Source organism: Carcharhinus amblyrhynchos, chromosome 34, assembly GCF_965287045.1.
Source record: "Carcharhinus amblyrhynchos chromosome 34, sCarAmb.v2.hapA, whole genome shotgun sequence".
Taxonomy (NCBI): domain Eukaryota; kingdom Metazoa; phylum Chordata; class Chondrichthyes; order Carcharhiniformes; family Carcharhinidae; genus Carcharhinus; species Carcharhinus amblyrhynchos.
The window spans coordinates 19,349,454-19,371,408 of record NC_137357.1 but is presented as its reverse complement, the minus strand read 5'-3'; the positions used below and the strand labels follow the sequence as shown (position 1 = coordinate 19,371,408).

At 46.2% G+C, this 21,955-nt stretch overlaps 1 protein-coding gene across 1 annotated transcript in view; it reads right to left on the bottom strand.

Moving 5' to 3' along the window:
- Positions 1-21,955, bottom strand: part of LOC145361196 (netrin receptor UNC5D-like) — a 473,587-nt gene that overhangs the window by 78,229 nt on the left and 373,403 nt on the right. The window contains exons 7-10 of the mRNA XM_080216836.1: positions 15,296-15,460; positions 12,051-12,083; positions 5,039-5,224; positions 285-659 (exon numbers count right to left, since the gene is read on the bottom strand). Of these exons, the coding sequence (XP_080072962.1) occupies positions 285-659; positions 5,039-5,224; positions 12,051-12,083; positions 15,296-15,460 (759 nt within the window). The remainder of the gene's footprint in view (positions 1-284; positions 660-5,038; positions 5,225-12,050; positions 12,084-15,295; positions 15,461-21,955) is intronic.

Genomic DNA, 21,955 nt, shown 5'->3' with positions numbered 1-21,955 from the left:
ACTGTGAAAGACAGATGCAAAATATCTGTTTAACTCTTCCCCAATTACTGGTTCACCATAACTGTCTCCCCAGATTCATTTTCTAAGGGGCCGATGCTCACTTTGACCTCCCTCTCTTTCTTTTTCTCCATTCGAAGGGGGTCTTACGAACAGTTTTAGATTCCTGGTTAGTTTGCCCTCAGTAAATTGAACTTCAGATTATGACATTGTAGTCAAAGGAAGCTTTACTCAGTCATCTAAAATAAAGTAAAAGCAACTGAGACACTCATTCTTAAGCTTCATACCTTTTGTTGGTCCCTCCAAGCATCCACCCAGGCAGCCAAATATGCCGGAAGTCCTGTTTTCAGCCCTTGTAACTGCGGCAGGGAGATGTTGGGAACTTGATGCGTTGCTTCTCGCGTGCATTTTGTCAACACCTCTGCTGTTACGAGGGTAAGTCCGAGATGACGCCTTCCCGTTGTACTCCACTCCATCTGCAACTCCAAGCGAGACCATTAAAGAACTTTGCACTTTAACTTTGATCCCCGGAAGAGAGTCAAAGAGCGGCGACTGGGTCATGAGTTCTTTGTTCACAGGGTCCTGGAAGCAGATGGGTCCATTGTACGTCCTGCTCACGGTTAGGTCAGGCTGCATTGATGGGTTCAGGAGCAGAGAATTACCTGCAAAAAATAAACAGAAAACAACATGCCTTTGAACCCAGTGTATTTTTTTAATGTATTCGGTATCCGAGTGGGTAAATGTATCTCTTGTTGAATTATCGGTCAAAGAGATGAGAAGGACTCAGGTTTACTCTACACCCTTGAGCTGCACCAGCTTGACAGGGTAAATACTCAGACGCCGGCCACGATTTCCCCATCGTGACCCACAACTTTTCTGGCGGGTCGTGGTGGGAGCTGTGTGAAGCCGGCCTTGCACTGAGATTTGCGCATGGGCCAGGAATGCATGCACATCTCACAGAGCCGGCGGACAGTCACCGGTCAGCCCACACTGGACACCGGCGGGAAGGCAGGTAAGTGACTTAAATCTTTTTTTCAATGTATTTCAAATATGTTTTAAATGTGATCATCGGGAACTTTTTGGGGTCTTGATTGAATCTCCGACCACGCCAGGCGTACTTCATCCCTGGCACTGCCCAAGGGGCACCCTGGCACTGCCCACCAGGCATCAGGTAGTGCCAAGGAGGCGGGGCCTATTATGGGCAGCCTAGGGGTGATCGGTGGGGATGGGGCTGCCACTCTGCGTTGTGATTGGTCTGGGATGGAGGGAGGGCAGCAGTTGGGTCGGGCTGGGGGAGAAGGCGGGTGGTCTGAGCTTGAGGGGGAGATGTCGGGGGAGGTGGGCGGAGGGGGTCTGCTGGGGTGAGGGTGGTGGGGGGATCGCCACTGCTGGGGACACCGGGGTGTTCCGGGGCGGGTGGAGGGTCAGGGCTGGCCAAGGAATTGTTGTGGGGGCTGTGATCGGGGTCTGGAGGTGCAGCACTGCGGGGGTCCCGGGCTGGCCAGCAAACAGGGAGTCTGACAGATCGGGGCCCCTGTGCACACTCAGAGCTCCAGAACTGTCAAACTCTGGTGTGACTAGGCCCACCGCCCTGCCTGGGGTTTTGAATGAGATTCATGACTTGGACCTCTGCTGTGCACAGAATGCGGAGATTCAGGTGAGACAGTCGGGATTTAGAACAATTTTCTCACCAATTCAGCACTTTTGGGAGAATTTTGGGAAGAGAAAATGCTGGAAAATCTCGGCAGGTCTGGCAGCATCTGTAAGGAGAGGAAAGAGCTGGGAGTCCAGATGGCCCTCTGTCAAAGCTAAAAGACAGAGAAAGTGGGAGATATTTCTACTACAGGGGGAGGGAATGAAAGATGAGTCATAGCCACATCCAGGACCTCGTGACGTTTTGTGGCTGTGACCCATGTTTAATTTCCTCCCCCTGTAGTAGAAATATCTCCCACTTTCTCTGTCTTTTAGCTTTGACAGAGGGCCATCTGGACTCCCAGCTCTTTTCTCTCTTTACAGATGCTGCCAGACCTGCTGAGATTTTCCAGCATTTTCTCTTTTGGTTTCAAATTCCAGCACCCACAATAATTTGCTTTTGTTGGGACACTGGTTCACTTGGCTGGAGAAGGAAAGGTCAGGAAAAGGGTTTGGCCATTCAGGACAGTGGACCTCAGAATCCTTGAGGCAGAAATAACACCTCTGCGGCCAGTGTCCCTTCACCAAACTTAGATTCATTTACATAGCAAGCGACACTCAAACAGGTGCTTTCTCCTACCCAGGAACATTGACCCGACACACATGCAGGGTTCCCTGACTGGACAAGCCCTTACTGCCATAGTCAGGGGGCTCATCTTCTAAGAGTGAGACATTGTGAGCCTCATTAAAGTGGTAACAGGGGCAAAGGAAATCAGCCAAAGTTTCTGACTCTGATAAAGACAGATCTGGGCGTAGGGGGAGTAGAGCGTTTCAGCTCGGCTTTTGATGGTCTGAATTACCAAAAGGTCGATGGTACTGTGAAGGTCATAGAGTCATAGAGATTTACAGCATGGAAACAGGTCCTTTGGCCCAACTTGTCCATGCCGCTCCTTTTTTGATAAACCCCTTAGTCCCATTTGCCTGCATTTGGCCCATATCCCTCTAAACCCATCGTAGCCATGAAACTGTCTAAATGCTTTTTAAAAGACAAAATTGTAGCCACTTCAACTACTGCCTCTGGCAGCTTGTTCCAGACACTCACCACCCTCTGTGAGAAACATTGCCCCTCTGCACACTTCTGTATCTCTCCCCTCTCACCTAAAACCTATGCCCTCTAGTTTTAGACTCTCCTACTTTTGGGAAAAGATATTGACTATCTAGCTGATCTGTGTCCCTCATTATTTTATAGACTGCAAAACGATCACCTCTCAGCCTCCTACGCTCCAGAGAAAAAAAGTCCCAGTCTATCCAGTCTCTTCTTAGGTAGGTCTGGTCTCTAACAAGGAGGAATTGTAAGCCTATCAGGGTATTGACTTAAAAACTAGCTTATTTACAGTGTGTACATAGTTGGTAACAGGGAAGGTACATCTCTCAATTGATTGCTGTCTAGAGTATTTAGCGCTTGACTCCTGGTGTCAGTACTACAGCATGTTACATCTCACAGGTGAGTATATCCACACTGTCAACTCCTTCTACGACAGGTAGCGCCCGACAAGGGTTTACCATCAGCAGGTGGGGGGGGCAGTAGGCTGGCTGTTTTCTCCCAAAAAAGGGTGACGGGCTGGGATACAAATCTTCCAGGAAGCAAACTTCAGAAGAAGTTATTAGGGTTTGCCAACAAGCAATTTACAATGAATCAATCAACGCAAAGTGCGCATTAGTGACAAGCAAGGACTGACACCGACCCAGTCTTTTCAGAAAATTCAATTTGATTACAAAGCGGTTGTGCGGGGGTATTAATCAGCTGCACACAGAACAGACAGAGTGTTTTGTCAATGACAATAACGGTTGAATAAAGTGCTTCCAATTGATTCGGTCTATCTGTTTATTCTAGTGGGTAATGCTTTTCGTCCAAGTGTACTCGTCTGCAATTATGAAAGCAATTTCAATGATTCAAATAGAAAATTACAGTCCTGAAGTTATTAATCTACTTCCTTGAAGTCTCTGCCTCTCCTTTCATTTCCGTGGAACACTTGTCCTCAAAAGGACCATGACCTTTATTGTCGCCATTCACTTAAGTGTCAAGTTTTCAGTCCCCTCACATTTCGCACATTCAAATAGCAGATTAACAGGGTCCGCTGTTACCTTGGTGAATACTAAGTTGAAGATCATTCATCAAAGTGGGTCAATTTCACATTATCCTGGAAGCTCTGCCAATGCCTTGCTCTCTCTCTCTCTCTCTCTCTCTCCCGCTCTCGAGGTAGCTCCGAGGAGTTGTACAACAATGGCTGGAGGTGGACGAGCCATTGGATCGCTCTCCCTCCTCCTCTCCCCACCTCAGAGCTACATGTGGTGGATGGTCAGTGCCTTTTGGCAACCATGCGAATGAGATGATGAAGCTGCTGACCCACATCTAACTATCTCAGCAGGGGTACAACTACAGCAGCAATACCCACGGAGTAAAAAAAAAATGACTTCATGGAAAACAGTGTGATTTTGATTTCCCCTGGTTCTTTCTGTATTCGCATTCCAGGTCTGCTGAGTCAACCGGATTGGTGACACTGCAGGATTGCCACAACTCAATGACTACAGGAAAATTGGCCAGATCAAAGCACACCTCCCCAGCCCATTTTCCATCCATGGATTCGAAGGAATCAAATTGAAGGGGTTCCTTGACAGGCCAGCAATCTTCCCACTGACTCTCCTGTGTCCAGTGATCTGAGACCTTCCCATTCCTTTCCTTTCAAGAATCAACTTGCAAGGAGTGGCAAGTGTTTAGGATGGGAGCAGCACAGAAAATCTTGCCTTCCCCAATGGACCTTTGATGAATGATTTACTCGGATGCTACCGGGATTTGATGGTTTGAGTTATAAGGAGAGGCTGGACAGACTGGAACTTTTTTCTCTGGCGCGTAGGAGGCTGAGGGGTGATCTTATGGGGGGTCTGTAAAATAATGAGGGACACAGATCAGCGAGACAGTCAATACCTTTGCCCAAAGGTAGGGGAGTCTAAAACCAGAGGGCATAGGTTGAAGGTGAGAGGGGTCCAATTTTTTCACACAGAGGGTGATGAGAGTCTGGAACAAGCTGCCAGAGGTAGCAGTAGAGGTGGGTACAATTTTGTTCTTTAAGAAGTATTTAGACAGTTACACGGGTCAAATGTGTATGGAGGGATATGGGCAAATGCAGGCAATTGGGACTAGGTTAGAGGTTTAAAAAAAAAGGATAGCATGGACAAGTTGGACCAAAGGGCCTGTTTCCATGCTGTAAACCTCTCTGGCTCGACGTCTTCTCTGAGTTTGGGAAATATTGGCTGGGCTGTTCATTCAACCTGACTTTGTGTGCGCACAATTCAAGAGGCAAATCCAGTGGTAATGAACTTACAACCATGTAACACAGCAGACACTAACCTTGTCTGGCAGTCTTGAAGCTGAATGACTGAAAGCCACCGGTCAGGGCTGATGAGTCAATAACATCGACACCATAATCACTCTGACTCCTTCGGTACAATGTGATGCCCACCACGAGCATTGCAACTGCGATCACTGCCGCACCAAGGCCAGAGTACAAAGCCACGTCACTGTTGGTCTCAATACCTGGAAGAGGCAAAGTTTTGGTTTATTGATTCGTCTCACGAGGAGGCTGACATTAACAGAGCAACGGAGTAACTGTGAAAATCCCCGAGTCGCCACATTCCGGCACCCGTTCAGGTACACTGAGGGAGAATTTAGCATGGCCAGTGCACCTAACCAGCACGAGGCTTTCGGACTGTGGGAAGAAACCGGAGCACCCAGAGGAAACCCACGCAGACACGGGGAGAGTGTGCAGTCTCTGCACAGACAGTGACCCATGCCAGGAATTGAACCTGGGTCCCTGGCTCTGTGAGGAAGCAGTGCGAACCACCATGACACCGTGCTGCCCCTGGATGAAGATACAGCCCTGTCGTTAACAAAAACAGAAGGAGGCCCTTCGGCCCATCAACTCTGTGCTGACACAGATGCCTCTTAATCTAATATTTTCTTGCCTGTACGTGTCCATCTCCCTCTATTCGCTGCCTATTCTTGTATCTATCCAGATGCCTCTTGAGCATTGTTCTAGAATCTGCTTCCACCACCTCCTCTGGCAGCGAGTTCCAGGCATTCACCACCCTCTGTGTGGAAAACTTACCCCTTACATCCCCTTGAAACTTTCCCCCTCTCACATTCAACCTGTGCCCCGAGTAATTGACCCTTCGACCCTGGGAAAAAGACTCTGACAAGTCTTCATTCTTTCTCTTCCTATGCCAAGCTGTCCAAGACATTTCCAAAGACGACAGCTGGAAATTAGGATAAAAGCAAATTACTGCGGATGTTGGAATCTGAATCCAAAAGAGAAAACGCTGGAAAATCTCAGCAGGTCTGGCAGCATCGGTAAGGAGAGAAAAGAGCTGACGTTTCGAGTCCAGATGACCTTTTGTCAAAGCTGGCCGGATGCGTACCCGAACACCTAACACTTAGGTAGCCATGAAGTCACAATCCTATTCCCATTCCTTTGGGAAAAAAAGCAGCAGCACAGAAGTGAAGAAAGAGAACTCAAACGTCTCCCAGTCAGATCCATTTTTCACACAAATTAAAACTCTGATTAAAATTCAGCTTGACAGCCACCACCTCTCTCCCAACCTGCACACATCCGCACCCTCCCCCCACAACCCCAACCCCACCCCCAACAACCCCACCCCCACCCACAATCTGGGCCAACATTCCTCTAACAAAATGGCTCCACCACAAAAAACCCAGATGGATGGGTCAGACATTCATCTCATCTCTGTTGGTGAGATCACGCTGTGCGGCATGGTGACACAATGGTTGGCACTGTAGTCTCACAGCGCCAGGGCCACGGGTTCGATTCCTGGGCCTTGGGTCACTGTCTGTGTGGAGTCTGCACCTTCTCCCCGTGTCCGCATGGGTTTCCTCCGGGTGCTCCGGTTTCCTCCCACCGTCCAAAAGATGTGTGGGTTAGGTTGACTGACCACGCTAAATTGACCCAAGTGTTAGGAGATCAGCAGGGCACGCATGTGGGATTGCGGGAGTAGGGCTTCGGTGGGATTGTGGTCGGTGCAGACTCGATGGGCCAAATGGCCTCCTTCTGCACTGTTGGGATTCTAGGATGCCACTGTCTCATGAATGTGAGGCAGCAGTCACGGAAGTACAAGGTGACTGCATCTGCAGCGAAGACCTGTCTGAAGGAGGAAATCTTGCTTACGTTGTTCTCTTAACCAACAACATTAGAGTCAGAGGCAACATGATGGGCAGGAGACTTGTGGAAGACAATTTAAAATGGAACCTCCTTGGGCATTGAATGCTCAGTAACACATTTTGAGTTGCTGCCTGCACATACGCATATGTTACTGTTTGGCTTGCTGACAGTTCGATTTTGGTCACGGAAGGATTAACAAACACTCTGTTGTAATGAATATACTTATAACACCCATGATTATATCGCCTCAGCCACCTGAAGACAATTACCTCATTGCAGCTGTTTGAAAGAACATAAATGCCAATCCATTTTAAAAAATAATACAAAAAGGATTCATTAAATTATCCTCAGCACTGTGTAACAAAATGGTTTCCTTTTTCAGGACACGCTTACTTCAAATAATTGAATTATTTCAGTCAGTCCCTCCTTCACATCGGGAGATGCCGGGGCGGGCATTGACCAAAAAACAGAAACAGCAAATGCTGGAAAATCTCAGCTGGTCTGGCGGCAACCGTAGGGAGAGAAGAGAACCAACATTTTGAGTTCGGATGACCCTTTGTCAGATTCAAGGATTTTGATTTGATTTATTATTGTCACATGTATTGACATGCAGTGAAAAGTATTGCTTCTTGCTCGCAATACAGTCAAAGCATACCGTTCATAGAGAAGGAAAGGAGACAGTGCAGAACGTAGTGTTGCAGTCATAGCTAGGCTGTGGAGAAAGATCAACTAAATACAAGGGAGGTCCATTCAAAAGTCTGACAGCAGCAGGGAAGAAGCTGCTCTTGAGTCGGTTGGTACGTGACCTCAGGCTTTCGTATCTTTTTCCCGAAGGAAGAAGGTGGAAGAGAGAATGTCCGGGGTGCGTGGAGTCCTTAATTATGCTGGCTGCTTTGCCGAGGCAGTGGGAAGTGTGGGCAGAGTCAATGGATGGGAGGCTGGTTTGTGTGACGGACTGGATTACATTCATGACCTTTTGTAGTTCCTTGTGGATTTGTCAATTGACATGTCCTTTCAATAGAAAATAACAGCTCCTCCACCTCTTACATAATATATAATCCATCACATTTCTCCCCCTCACAGAATCCCTACAGTGCAGGAGGCCATTCAGTTCATTGAGCCTGCATCAACAACAACCCCACCTCGGCCTCCTCTACATAATCCCAAGGATATTTTTCCTTCTAATCCCCCTAACACTAAGGGCCAATTTACCATGGCCAATCAACCTAACCCCCATATCTTCGGAGTGTGGGAGGAAACAGGAGCACACAGAGGAAACCCATGCAGACATGGGGAGAACGTGAAGACTCCACTTAGATCCCTCAAGCACAGGCTCAGTGCTTGTCTCTGAACACTGTTGAGGGCGTCATCACATCAAATGAAAAAGGCACACTTGCACTCCTGCAGTGTCTTCCATGACCTCAGAACTTCCCAAAGTGCTTCAGAGCCATGGAAGTGCTTTTGAGCTGTGGTCTCCATTGCAATGTTGGGAAAGAAGCTGCCAATTTATGCACCACAAGGTCCCACAAACAGTCATCTGATAACCATCAGATCGTTTGCATCTTTTTTTTTCAAGGAAAGCAAAATGCTGTGAATGCTGGCATCTGAAATAAAAACAGAAAATGCTGGGGAATGTCAGCAGGTTGGCTATATCTGTGGGAGAGATTAGATTCACCGGTGACTCTTCTTCAGAGCAGAAGAGGGCACTGCTGCCTCGCAGCGCCACAGCGGGTTCGATTCCGGCCTCAGGTCACTGTTTGTGTGTGTGTGTGTGTGTGTGTGTGTGTGTGTACATGTTCTCCCCGTGTCTACATGGGTTTCCTCCGAGTGCTCCAGTTTCCTCCCACACTCCAAAGATGTGCAGGTTGGGCTGATTGACCATGACAGATTTCTCCCTAGTGTCGGGGGGATTAGAAGGAAAAATATACGTGGGATTACGTGGATAGGGCATGGATGGGATTGTTGTCAGTGCAGGTTCGATGGGCTGAATGGCCTCCTTCTGCACTGTAGGGATCCGATGAGAGGGAGAAATGTGATGCATTGTGTAAGAGGAGGTGGAGGAGCTGTTATTTTCTATTGATGAATGAAGAAATATTGGTCAGAGCATTGGGAAGAACTTCACTGTTCTTCAAAATAGTGCTATCTCTGCCTGAGAGGGCAGATGGTACCTTAGTTGAACAGTGCATCCAGAAGACAGCACTTCAATAATGTAGCACTGCCTGAGTACTGCTCTGCGAGCTTCCCTGTAAAGTTTTATGCTCAATTGCCGGAATGGGACTTGAACCCACAATCTCTGACTCAGAGGCGGCCCTCTGAGCCACAGCTGACAAAATGACGTTGTATCAGAGTAACGACCCACCCGAGGGTTGGGTGTAATTGCGGACTCAATGTTGTAAACGCTCATTTAATGGCCTGCCTTCAAAAATGACTAAACGGCTCAATTAGTTGAATCCTATTTCTGTTCCAAGGATCTGTGAACTTTCAAAAAAACCTAACCTTACATTTTTGGGACTGGATTTGCAAACCCTGTCCATTTCAATGTGGAAATCATAAATCGGGTCTCTTTAAAATAATTAAATTTTTCTACAACAGCTAAGCAGAGTATTGAATAAAATGTCATTTCCATTTTTCAATTCATCTCGGACACAAGCAGCAGCCAAGATGTTGATGATTATTCAGCTATCTCGATCCCACAATCTCTCTGCATTTAGGACACTCGTGAACGATCTCTACAATCAGAGCTTTTTAAAATATCTATATCTTTCCTATGATAGCTAGGACTATGACTCTGCTTGGTCCATTCTTCCCATCACCAAGCACCATGGCAGGTTCCATGTTTCAAAGTCATCCAATGGACACAAGTCATTGGCACCAAAAGACCTTGCTTGTCCTGAAGCTATAAAATCTCGCCTGAGGTGAATGAACCTTCCTATTGTTCGCCCCTCACTCGCTACGATTCCCGTGCTGGGCAGGGCGGTAAAATTCCAGCCCTCAACTTTTCCTCTTACAATGAGAGCCACTGAGTTGGAACACGTGGAACGATTTTGTTCTGTACGTGTTTTGTCCTGGAATTCTGAACTGAGTGGTTTTGTGGTGTGGATTATTGTCTATTAAAGGGCTTGGAGATAGGTCTGGAAGGTGGCGCTGAGGCAGAAACTAAGCCATGATCACAGTGGATGGCAGACAAGGCTTGAAGGGTTAAATTTTCCACACCTCTTCCGACTGTTTAGGTTAGAAACGTAGGAGTTAGACGCAGAGGTCGGTCATTAAACCCTTGAGCCTGCTCTCCCATTCAGTAAGATCATGGCTGATCTGATTGTGGTCTCAACCCCACTTCCCTACCTGTAATCCTGAACTCCCTTGTCTATCAAAAGTCTGTCCAACTCACTCCTGAATAAAATCAATGACACAGCCTCCGCTACTTTCTGGAAAAGGAAATTCCACAGGCTCGCGGCCCGCTGAGAGAAAGGTTGTGAAGAAGGCAGAGAGGAATGAATAAATTTTGCAGCAATTAGAACATAAATGCTCGATGTTCATCTGCACTGCTGTCTGCCTCACACCTTCATTCATAAAGCCATTTATATTCTCACTGGGCAGTGTATAAAACATGGACATCAGCAACGGAAGGAATGGGAGAAGTGGTAAATCCAACTGTTCCCAAGGTAAAAGGCAAATTTCATTGTTACAATTTTCATAAAATCCACAATTAACACACTTAATATCTGAATTTTCAAGGTGCAATTTCTATGCATCGATGCTTAAATGTATTCACACAGAATAATTTTGTTTGCTATTTGAACAGCTGTGTTTCAATGGGTTAATTCCTCTACTGAACAGCCAAGTCATTTCATGCGTGAACATTAGGCGTTCATGTGCTGACGCTGAGCAGAACCGTTTCTGAGGTTTAATCTTTCTGTTTTGCCAACAAGCAATTGGTTTCTGTTACTGCGTCTCCACGGTCAAAGGTGACCTCACTGTATGGTTAAAACTGGTACCCACACACGCACCACACAGTGCGTCCGGTTTGCAAGACCAGAGTGTGCATGTTCTGAATTAAATCTCCCAATGCAAAGTGCTGCACACTGGGAGCACTCATTAGGCAGTCACATCTGGATGGTTAATTTTAATGTTTATGGATACAACTCCCTGTGGTGTCTGTTGACTTTTGCACTTGTGTTTGGGGTACAGATTGTAGAATAGAATGAATAGAATAGAATCCTTACAGTGCAGAAAGAAGACATTTGCCCTGTCATGTCTGCACTGGCTCTCCGACAGAGCATCTTATCCAATCCCTATCCTCATAACCCCACACGTTTACCCCACTAATCCTCCTAACCTAATCATCTTGGGACGTCAGGGGCAATTTAGCATGGCCAATCAACCTAACCTGCACATTAGTGTGGAGTGTGGGTGGAAACCAGAGCACCCAGAGGAAACACCATGCAGATACGGGCAGAATGTGCAAACTCCACACAGTCACCCGAGGCCGGAAATAAACCCTGGCGCTTGTGAGCCATCAGTGTTGACTACTGTGCCACCACTCCAGGTCAGTAAAGCTAATCATGGGTCTTCAAAAAATAATAAACAACTGAACAATGTGTTGTGAAAATCAAAGAAGTTGAGAAAAATCAGTACTTCTTGGCTCTGCAGAAAAAAATATGGACTTGGGGGGAAGCCTTAACTGTAGACTATCTAAAAAGTGCCAAGACTGACATTGTGTGTGACACAAGGGAAACACTCAAGGTGGTGTACAGAAGCATGTATTAAAATATGAAACAGAGAAGTGATGCCGTTTTCCATTATTGTGAAGTTCTGGCAGGTGTCTTCCTATACAAGTGGAGCAACACTGTCCTTTCTTGTCGGAGTTGATCCATGGTGTCATGGGAATAACGAACGAGGAAAGAGCAGAGAGGTTGGGACTGGCTCACCTTGAAAGGAGGCAATTGAGAGAAGGTTTCGGAGAAACATGCCCTCGATTAAATGACAACAATAAAATCAATCTGGGGCACGACTTGAAGGTAATCCCAGAACAAAGTGGGCACAGTCCTAAAATGGTTGGCGTGGAGGAAGAGGCTGCAGATTTTTGTAAGCTGAGATGGTTTTACATGACCTTCCTCAACCGCACTTATCTTGACAGGCACAGCTTATTTCTATGAAATTAAAACTAGTATCGTCAGAAACACTTACTTTGAGGCTGCACTTCCTGCAGAGGCGTCTGGCCTGTTGAAAGAAACAGAGCAAATAATAAATAGGGTGCACGGAAAAGCTTCAGATGCAAATGCTATATGTCATTTTTGGTGCCAGCTGGGATGGGTCATGAGTGGATTGCAGATGCTCTCAGCAGCTCCAAACGTGTGTCTGATGAGCTGCAGGAGGCACATCCCCACGGAGTGTGATTGACAGGATTCCTATTTCCCCCGTGTCTCGCCCAGCAACCCTCCACGGCAATCTGGCAAACTCATCAAAGCGGATGGACCAAAGTGTCTCGGCACACCGTGGTTTCGAACGTGTGACTGAACGACGGACAGCAAACCTTAACTGCTCCACTGCCGACTCACTTTGAGGCCAACAGTTCCTAATGCTGGCTTTGGCAATGGGGGCAGCTCCTTGCCCACTCTATCGTTGCGAATAACCAAAAGCAGAACTATGCACGTTTTTGCAAAGTGGGTGCAGGTGCAGTTTTTGAATAATTTTTATCTGACTTTATTTCTTGTCTCCCCTCATTGCCACATGTTCCACTGGCAGCATCTGTGCCCATTCAGTACCATGCCCAAATGTCTATTCTATTATGCTGAGGGCCTGGTTATCATCATGACATCTGTACTTCAAGCCTTGTTGGCCTTTAGTTGAGTTAACTACGACAAAGTATTTACAGCACAGAAACACGACATTCAGCTGAATAAATCCACAAGACCTTCAGATGCAGGAGCAGAAGCAGAAGTAGGCCATTCAGCCCACTGAGTCTGCTCTCCATTCAACGAGATCATGGTTGCTCTGATATAATCTTCAAATCCACTTTTCTGTTTTATCCCAATACCCTTGATTCCTTCCTGATTGAAAATGTCCACCTCGTCCTTGAACATATTGAACGATCCAAACTCTGCAAATTTCTGCGGTAACGAATTCCACAGATTCTGGTTCAACAGGTTGTTGCACGCCCTCCCCGTGTGTGCGTGGGTTTCCTCCGGGTGCTCCGGTTTCCTCCCACAAACCAAAGGTGGGCAGGGTTAGGTGGATTGGCCATGGTAAATGCACAAGGCGTAATAGGGATAAGGTGGTGGGGGAGGAGGGGGGGTTAGATGCTCTGTTGGAGAGTTGGTGCAGACTCGATGGGCCAAATGGCCTCCTTCTGCACTGTAGGGATTCCATTCTATAAATTCTATAACTTGGCTGACAAGCTTGTTATGCGGCACTTTATCAAACATGTTTTGGAAGTCCATGCACATCACATCCACCTTTTAACATCTTTCTCTATTATATAACCAATTGTAACAGTGAAACATGATTTATTTTTAATAAATCCATGTCGGCTTTTATTATTGAATAAATATTTGTCCAAGTGAGGCTTTTTTATTTTCCTGAGTCATCATTTAAAAATATTCTTATTATTGAGTTTAAACTGACTGACATTTAGTTGCTGGGTTTACCCTCACACTCTTTGATCAACATTCTCAAGCTCTCTGGCAGCACCCTCGTATCGAAGGAGGATTGGAAGATTATGGCCAGTCTCCCTACAATTTCCACCCTTCCTTCCCTCCATATCCTCAGTTGTCTCTTATCTGGTCCTGATGACTTATCAACTTGAAATACAGATAGCCCTTCTGTCACCGCAACTGATTCAATTTTTAGCACATCCAGTGTTTCAGTGACCTTGTCGTTCACCATGAATCATAGAATCGCTACAGCGCAGAAAGAGGCCATTCGACCCATCAAGTCTGCACTGACACCAAACCCAGCCAGGCCTGATCTGCATAACCCCACATACTTCCCCTGCCAATCTCCCTGACACTAAGGGACAATTTAGCATGGACAATCCACCTCACCTGCACATTTATGCAGTGTGGGAGGAAACCGGAGCACTCGGAGGAAACCCATGCAGACAGGGAGAGAACGTGCAGACTCCCCACAGACAGTGACCCAATCCAGGAATTGAACCTGGGTTCCTGGCGGTGACAGTGCTAATCGTGGTGCTGTGATTTTGACAGCACCTCCAGCATTGCTGAGGAGAGGCGCACACTACTCATTTGGTTCCTTGGCCTTTCCAGCCTCCACGTATGGGTCCTGAGTAGGCCCCATGCTCTTTTTTACCACCTTATATATGCATATGGAAAATTCCTTTTACATGAGCTTGGATGCTGGTAAAATGAGGAAAGCACAAAGGGGAAGGCAAATCTGAGCACAGCAAATTAATACAGATAGTCCAAACAATTTAAGAATCCATGAACAGTTGATGATCGCAGCAGAGTACGTGGAGCTTTGGGTGCACCACCATCCGTTCCAGCTGTGTTATTCTTCAAGAAGTGAAGGAGCTTTAAGGAGAGATTAGGGAGGCTTAACTTTTGCATCACAGGGAAAGAGAAACTCAGTGAAAATATTAATTTCTAAAAATAAGGTAAATTCAGATTAGAAAGCAGATGCAAAGCGTGTAAGTGACAGACAGTGAAACAGGAAAGGTATTAATAAGAGCTGGATTACTCACAAGTTAATAAAATTCAAATGAAATACATGCTACTATTTCTTTATATTGCCCGAAACCCACTGTGAAACATTTCACAGACTGACTTGCTTTGCAGTGCAATGGCCACGGCTAAGTTTAAGTCTTAAGTTTATTTATTATTGTCAGAAGCAGGCTTACATGAACACTGCAATGAAGTTACTGTGAAAATCCCCCAGTTGCCACTCTCCGGCGCCTGTTCGGGGTACACTGAGGGAGAATTTAGCATGGCCAATGCACCCTAACCAGCACGTCTTTCTGATTGTGGGAGGAAACCAGAGCACCCGGAGGAAACCCACGGAGACGTGGGGAGAATGTGCAAACTCCGCACAGACACTGACCCGAGGCCAGGATCGAACCCGGGTCCCCGGCGCTGTGACGCAGCACTGCCAAATCACTTTGGCAAAACCAAGCTATAAACGGCAAAGCAAAAAAGTACTGAGGTTTCTGACTGAGGAATGCTCAGAAAAAGGACACATGACAACCCTGTAAGAGAACCTTCTGGAACGTGAGAAACATGAATTGGGTCAACACTTTCTCATTCACTGGAGCTTCCTGTGAGATGTGGCAATGCATTTTCTTGCTCATCATCTTGTCTTTGACCTTGAAATAACTCCTGTTGACTAAACGTTAATTCAGCATAACAAAGTGGGCTTCAATTTCCAGTTGCTTCACGAAAGATTGCTGCTAGGTCAACGAAAGCTACCACGTTACGTACTTTGAATGCACAGCCCCTCGGTGCAGTTCTCCGACTCCTGGTTCACTCCCTCACAGAACTTGCCTCCGTATTTCGGTTCCGGGGCCACACAGGCGCGAACTCTTTGGTGCTCGCATTCAGGGGAACAGATTGACCACCCGTTCCAGGGTTCCCAGGCACCATCCACTTCAACACATAGAAGGAACAAACACAAACACATTTCACTTTTGACAAACCTCAGTGATAGGGAAATCACACTCTTCTTTGGCCGTGCTGTCCAGACAGCAACCTTTTGCAGCTGTTGCGTTGGGGCAAAGGGCTGTAAAGGCACATGTGGGCAAGCAGTAACTTTCTCCTCTGCTTATTCATCTCAGTTAGCCAACTAAAACAACAGTGGGCAAGTTCAAACATGAGAAGCACTCATAGAAGGTGCAAAAATAGACCATTTTTAATTCATTTGTGGGACATGGGCATCGTTGGCTGGGTCAGCATTTATTGCCCATCCCTAATTGCCCCTTAAACTGTGTGGCTTGCTCGGCCATTTCCCACAGAGGGCAGTTGAGCGGCAACCATATTGCTGTGGCTCTGGAGTCACATGTAGGCCAGACCACATAAGGATGGCAGATTTCTTTCCCTAAAGGACATTAGTTAATCAGATGGGTTTTTCTGACAATTGTGTCATGGACATCAATAGATTCTTAATTCCAGATATTTTTTAATTGAATCAAATTCCACCATCTGTTGTGGCAGAATTCGAATCCGGGTCCCCAGAACATTTGTTGAGTTTCTGGATTAATATTCTTGTGATAATACTACTCGGCCATCGCCTCCCCTTACCAGGATGCTTCGGGAACTGTGGGGTTAACTGGCTGGGTAAGACTCTGCAGAATGAGGCTCTTTTCTCTCAGAAAGGGAATGTGAGGACTGACCTGACTGAGGTCTTCAGGATTATGACGGAGTTCGACAATACGGAAGGAGAGATGTTTCAACTTGTGAGGAAGAACAAAATTTGGAGCCATAAATCTAACATAGTCACCAGTAAATTTAGTAAGCAATTCAGGAGGAATCTCTTTACCCAGAACATGGTTAGAATATGGTATTTACTGTCACAGGAAGTATTTGAGGTGAATAGCACAGATTGGGTTGGATGAACCAAGGTGAAGGAGAGCTAAAGTGCAGCATGAACATTGGTGCAGACAGGTTTGGCCAATTGGCCTTCCTCTGTGCCACATCTGTGTCTGTGTAATTAATCTGTTGAATTGATTGAGCCATTATTTAACATAGGCAAATCATCATCCTTCTGATTGGATTTGATTTTTATTGACACATGTACTAGTACACAGTGAAAAGTATTGTTTCTTGTGCGCTACACGGACAAAACTTATCGTTCACAGAGAAGGAAAGGAGAGAATGCAGAATGTAGTGTTACAGTCATAGCTAGGGTGTAGAGAAAGATCAACTGAATGTGAGATGAGTCCATTCAAAGGTCTGACAGCAGCAGGGAAGAAGCAGTTCTTGAATCAGTTGGTACGTGACCTCAGACCTTCATATCTTTTTCCCGAAGGAAGAAGGTGGAAGAGAGAATGTCTGGGATGCGTGGGGTCCTTAATTATGCTGACTGCTTTGCCGAGGCAGCGGGAAGTGTAGGCAGAGTCAATGGATGGGAGGCTGGTTTATGTGACGGATTGGGCTACATTCACAACCTTTTGAAGTTTGTAGATTCAGAAACATCAGCTGGAATTCTCCGAACCCACCCATGGCTGGGAATCTCCGGTCCTGCTGCTGTGAGTGGAGATTTGACCAAGCACCAAATTCTCTTTTCTCACTGGCAGTGGGGGTGAGATGAACAACATCGGAGAATTCCAGCCATCATTGCTCTTTCACTGTAACTGAGCTATTTCACAATCCACAAAATTGGAAGCGTTTACACTGAACATGTTATTGGCACAAGTGTGCACTTTGTGAAATTCACTTCCATATTTATAGTCATTGGATTCGGGGGAGAGAGGGGTAGGAGTGGGGATGGGTGGTGGCACGGGAGAGGTGGGGCGGGAGGGAGGGAGCTCTTCCAAGAAATCAGCACACCAGATGTTTCCAAATTGTTTTAAGTTCACAGGATAACAAAACAAAATTAGTGGGGTTCTTTGTAGGGGTGTTTCTCTCCTCGATTGAATTTCCTCCAGGCTGCCTGCCCAAAAGCAGAACGCATCTATGTGCCAGGGAGCGTTTCAAAGCTGGAGACACAGACACCAGAATTTTGGAGGCTGGGGGAGGGAGTTCACAGATATGGCCACCCACCGGGAGGGCCAGATGACCAATTTCAGTGATCAATGGCTTTCTGCCTCTGTGAACATATTACCTGGTTTTCTGTAGGGTGGAGTGGTGGTGCAGGATGGTCAGTCTGGTTGTATCACAGCTTGATATGGCTCCGGCTCTGCCCAAGACCGCGAGGGACTACAAAAGGTCGTGAATGTAGCCCAATCCATCACGCAAACCAACCTCCCATCCATTGACTCTGTCTGCACTTCCCACTGCCTCGGGAAAGCAGCCAGCATAATTAAGTCCTGTACACAGCCCCGGACGTTCTCTCTTCCACCTTCTTCCATCAAAAAAAAGATACAAAAGTCTGAGGTCATGTACCAACCGACTCAAGAACAGCTCCTTCTCTGCTGTCAGACTTTTGAATGGACCTACCTTGCATTAAGTTGATCTTTCTCGACACCCTAGCTATGACTGTAACACTACATTCTGCACTCTCTCCTTTCCTTCTCTATGGTCGGTATGCTTTGTCGGGATAGCGCGCAAGAAACAATACTTTTCACTGTATGTTAATACATGTGACAATAATAAATCATATCAATAAGTTTGCAGATATGGCCACCCACCAGGAGGTTAGATGACCCGATTATGCGACCAATGGGAGGCTTCATTCTGCTTCGGTGAACATATTACCTGGTTTGGGGAGGGGGTGGGTCATTAAGCATGGGCAGAGTGTGCCACCACATGGGGAGACTGCCCAGTGGCATTTGTAAATCTGACATGAATAGTTCTTTGTTAACCAAAGTTACGAACAGACATGGGGTGAAGGCAGGGAACACAGGGCTGGAATACAAATCATCCAGGATCTCAGGAAATGGCAGAATAGTCTCGAGGGATAAAGGGCTTCCTTCTGTTTCGATTGATTTTGATTACAATTCGGATTAACATCGTTAACCCGCCAGGTGGAAGCAAGAGTCGAGCGCTGACTCTTTAAGGATTCTTGCTTATCCTCAGAATAAATTTAGACAACCTAATTACGCCCTGAATCAAAGCTCAAGACTCCTAAAAATTAGTGCACCTTTGCAGGAAAGGTTTCTTTCCCCAACGTTCCGACAATAAATCTTGCTGGCGAAAAGTGTTCGGCTAATTTAATAGCGCGGCAGATGTGAGCTCCTCTATGAATACACTTTAAAGATTATGATCAAATGATTAACAAAGAGAGATTTAAGACAAAATGTCTGGCACATTGCAAATGGCAACGCTGGCTTCGATTCAACTTGCAAAGGACGCAGCTGGCATTTTTTTTTGCAAATGGATCTTAATAAAATCAGAGAGGGAGCTCGTGCTGACGAGAAACGCCCGATCTGGGTTCGAACGCCTTGCGACAACAATGACAGACTTTAGAACCAAACTGTTGAGTTGTGTGGAACAACATGTTTCACAAGGGCCTGAGGTCCACAAAATGTTTCACAAAATTAACAAATTGGACGTGCGCCTTGATGGCAAAGTCAGCATTTACTGCACGTCCGATTCAAACTTTGAGAAGCCATTTCGCCCTCCTTCTTGCAACACGACAAGTCAGCCAGTCAGATGGGTGAGCCTTCATCAGAACAGGAAAATCTCTGCAACGTAACTTTCTTTTAAGAGTCGGGAGAAGGGGAAAGAGCCAGGGGCAAGAGTTGATAGCCAGAGAGGTTAGATGGTAAGAAGGCATGATGGTGCAAGGTAAAAGGAGATGGTAGTGGGAAAAGATGGATAGTCAGAGGCTTTTTCCCAGGGCTGAAATGGTTGCCACAAGAGGACACAGGTTTAAGGTGCTGGGGAGTAGGTACAGAGGAGATGTCAAGGGTAAGTTTTTCACTCAGACAGTGGTGGGTGCATGGAATCGGCTGCCAGCAATGGTGGTGGAGGTGGATTCGATTGGGTCTTTTAAGAGACTTTTAGACAAGTGCATGGAACTTAGTAAGATAGAGGGTTATAGGTAAGCCTAGTAATCTCGAAGGGAGGGGCATGTTTAGCACAACATTGTGGGCTGAAGGGCCTGTATTGTGCTGTAGTTTTTCTATGTTTCTGAAGCAAAGAACCGAAAGATGGGTTCTTAGAGTGGAGGTGTAAATAGTAAGAGCAGAGTCATCACCAATACCTCCTGTCCAAAATAACGAAGAAGAAATTATGATCCAAAATTGTTGAACTGATTTGATTTGATTTATTATTGTCACGTGTATTGGGGTAGAGTGAAAAGTATTGTTTCTTGTGTGCTATGTAGGATATATTGGATTATGAGACCAGATTCTCCAGCCTCCCAGCCGCATGCTTCCTGCTGGCAGGAAGTGGCGCATTGTTTGCCAGAAGCGGGATTCTCTGGTCCCGTTGCTCTCAATGGGAACTCAGAACATAGAACCCTACAGTGCAGAAACAGGCCCTTTGGCCCATTGAGTCTGCACCAACCACAATCCCACCCAGGCCCTATCCCCATATCCCAACACATTTACCCGCTAATCTCCATAACCTACACATCTCAGGACACTAAGGGGCAATTTTAGCATGGCCAATCAACCCAACCCGCACATCTTTGGACTGTGGAGGAAACCGGATCACCTGGAGGAAACCCACGCAGACACAAGGAGAATGTGCAAACTCCACATAGACAGTGACCCGAACCGGGAATCGAACCCAGGTCCCTGGAGCTGTGAAGCAGCAGTGCTAACCACTGTGCTACCGTGCCGCCTGCTATGCTGCTGTGCCGCCCGTGGGAATTCCCACTGATGTCATCCCAGGCCGATGGGAAACCCACAGACAGGGGGTTGCATTGCCAGCAGGACTGGAGAATCCCGCTGGCATGAATGGCCGGAGAATTCCAGCCATCGTCCCTCCTGATACAACCCGTCAGACTATTTCATCAAGGGCACCAAAGTGTGAAGGAAGTTGTGGCTCTGGGGTCACACACAGGGCGAGCGGCACTGTTTCTCGTGTCCACCTGCACTGGGGGCTGAAAAGAAGTCGAAAGAAATAATGTCAGTAAGTGACTGACATTATTTGCCTGTCTTCTGTAAAATTGTTCAAGAATAGCAAGTCGAGAATTGCTGCTTTTTTTACACAAAAGTGTGATCCCTGAACTCTGGTGTACAAGTGTAACAGATGGCTCTCTAACTTTTTCCAGACAGATAACTGGTACGAGTAACGTCTGAATTCGTGGAAAGAACGCTGGTGACACAGTCTATTAAAAGCCTTATCCTTTGATGAACCAAAGTTCTAGGAGTGAATCAGAGCACTAACTATTCAACATTTTCTCATTATCAAACTATTTTGCAGCAATTCAACTGAAACGGGGAGAATTGTGAGTGAGAAAGGTTTCTCGCTTGTTAATTAACACTTGTGAATATTCTAATCTTAACATCTATCAGCAATCCGAAATGAAGGATGAAAAATTTGTGTACAGACCAGCCCATTATTATTAGTTTTTGATGAGACACCATAAACCTTTGGGACTGAACATCAAGTTTCACTTTCAAGATGGCGCTGGAGTAAGGTGACTTCTTGCTCTTACAAGTGGACTCCAGCGCTTTTAAATTATATTCTGCGCCCTCTCCTTCCCTCCTCCCCTTCTCCCAGAAATCCCTCCCTAACGGCATTGTGGGTCAACCCACAGCACGTGGACTGCAGTGATTCAAGAAGGCGGCTCACCACCACCTTCTCAAGGGCAACTAAGGATGGACAATAAATGCTGGCTGAGCCAGTGATGCCCATGTCCCACAAATGAATTTAAAAAATGTACTCTATGGACAGTATATTTTGTCTGTGTAATGTGCAAGAAGCAATACTTTTCACTGTATCCCAATAAACATGACAATAATAAATCAAATCAGTTCAACAATTTTGAATCATAATTTCTTCTTTGTTAGTTTGGACAGGATTCTGCTCTTGCCATTTACACCTCCACTCTAAGAACCATCTTTCAGTTCTTTGCTTTTCCCACTACCATCTCCTTTTGCCTTACACCATCACCCATTCTTGCCATCTAACCTCACCTGCCCTCTACCCTTCCCCCAGGCTCTTTCCCCATCTCCCCACTCTTAAGAAACCAGTTACTTTGCAAACATTTTCCTGTTCCGATGAAGGCTTACCAGCTGACTGGGGTTTCTCTTGCATCCCGTTGCCATTCCTCCGCTGTCACTCTGTGACCCTTGACTAAGAATTCCACTGATTGCAATGATGATGGAAGGAAGCTGGCTGGGTTTTATGTCAACTTTGTGAGACTCACCCACTTCAATCTTTTCTGATTGTCGTACAGGTTGAAACAAAATTCTAATTTATTACTTCAAAGCAGCTAAAATTGCTCAATTCCTCTGCCTTATAATGGTTTCAGTAATATGGCTATTTCAGTGCAATGACAATAGCTATTGCTCTTAGCTGTCTGCTGTG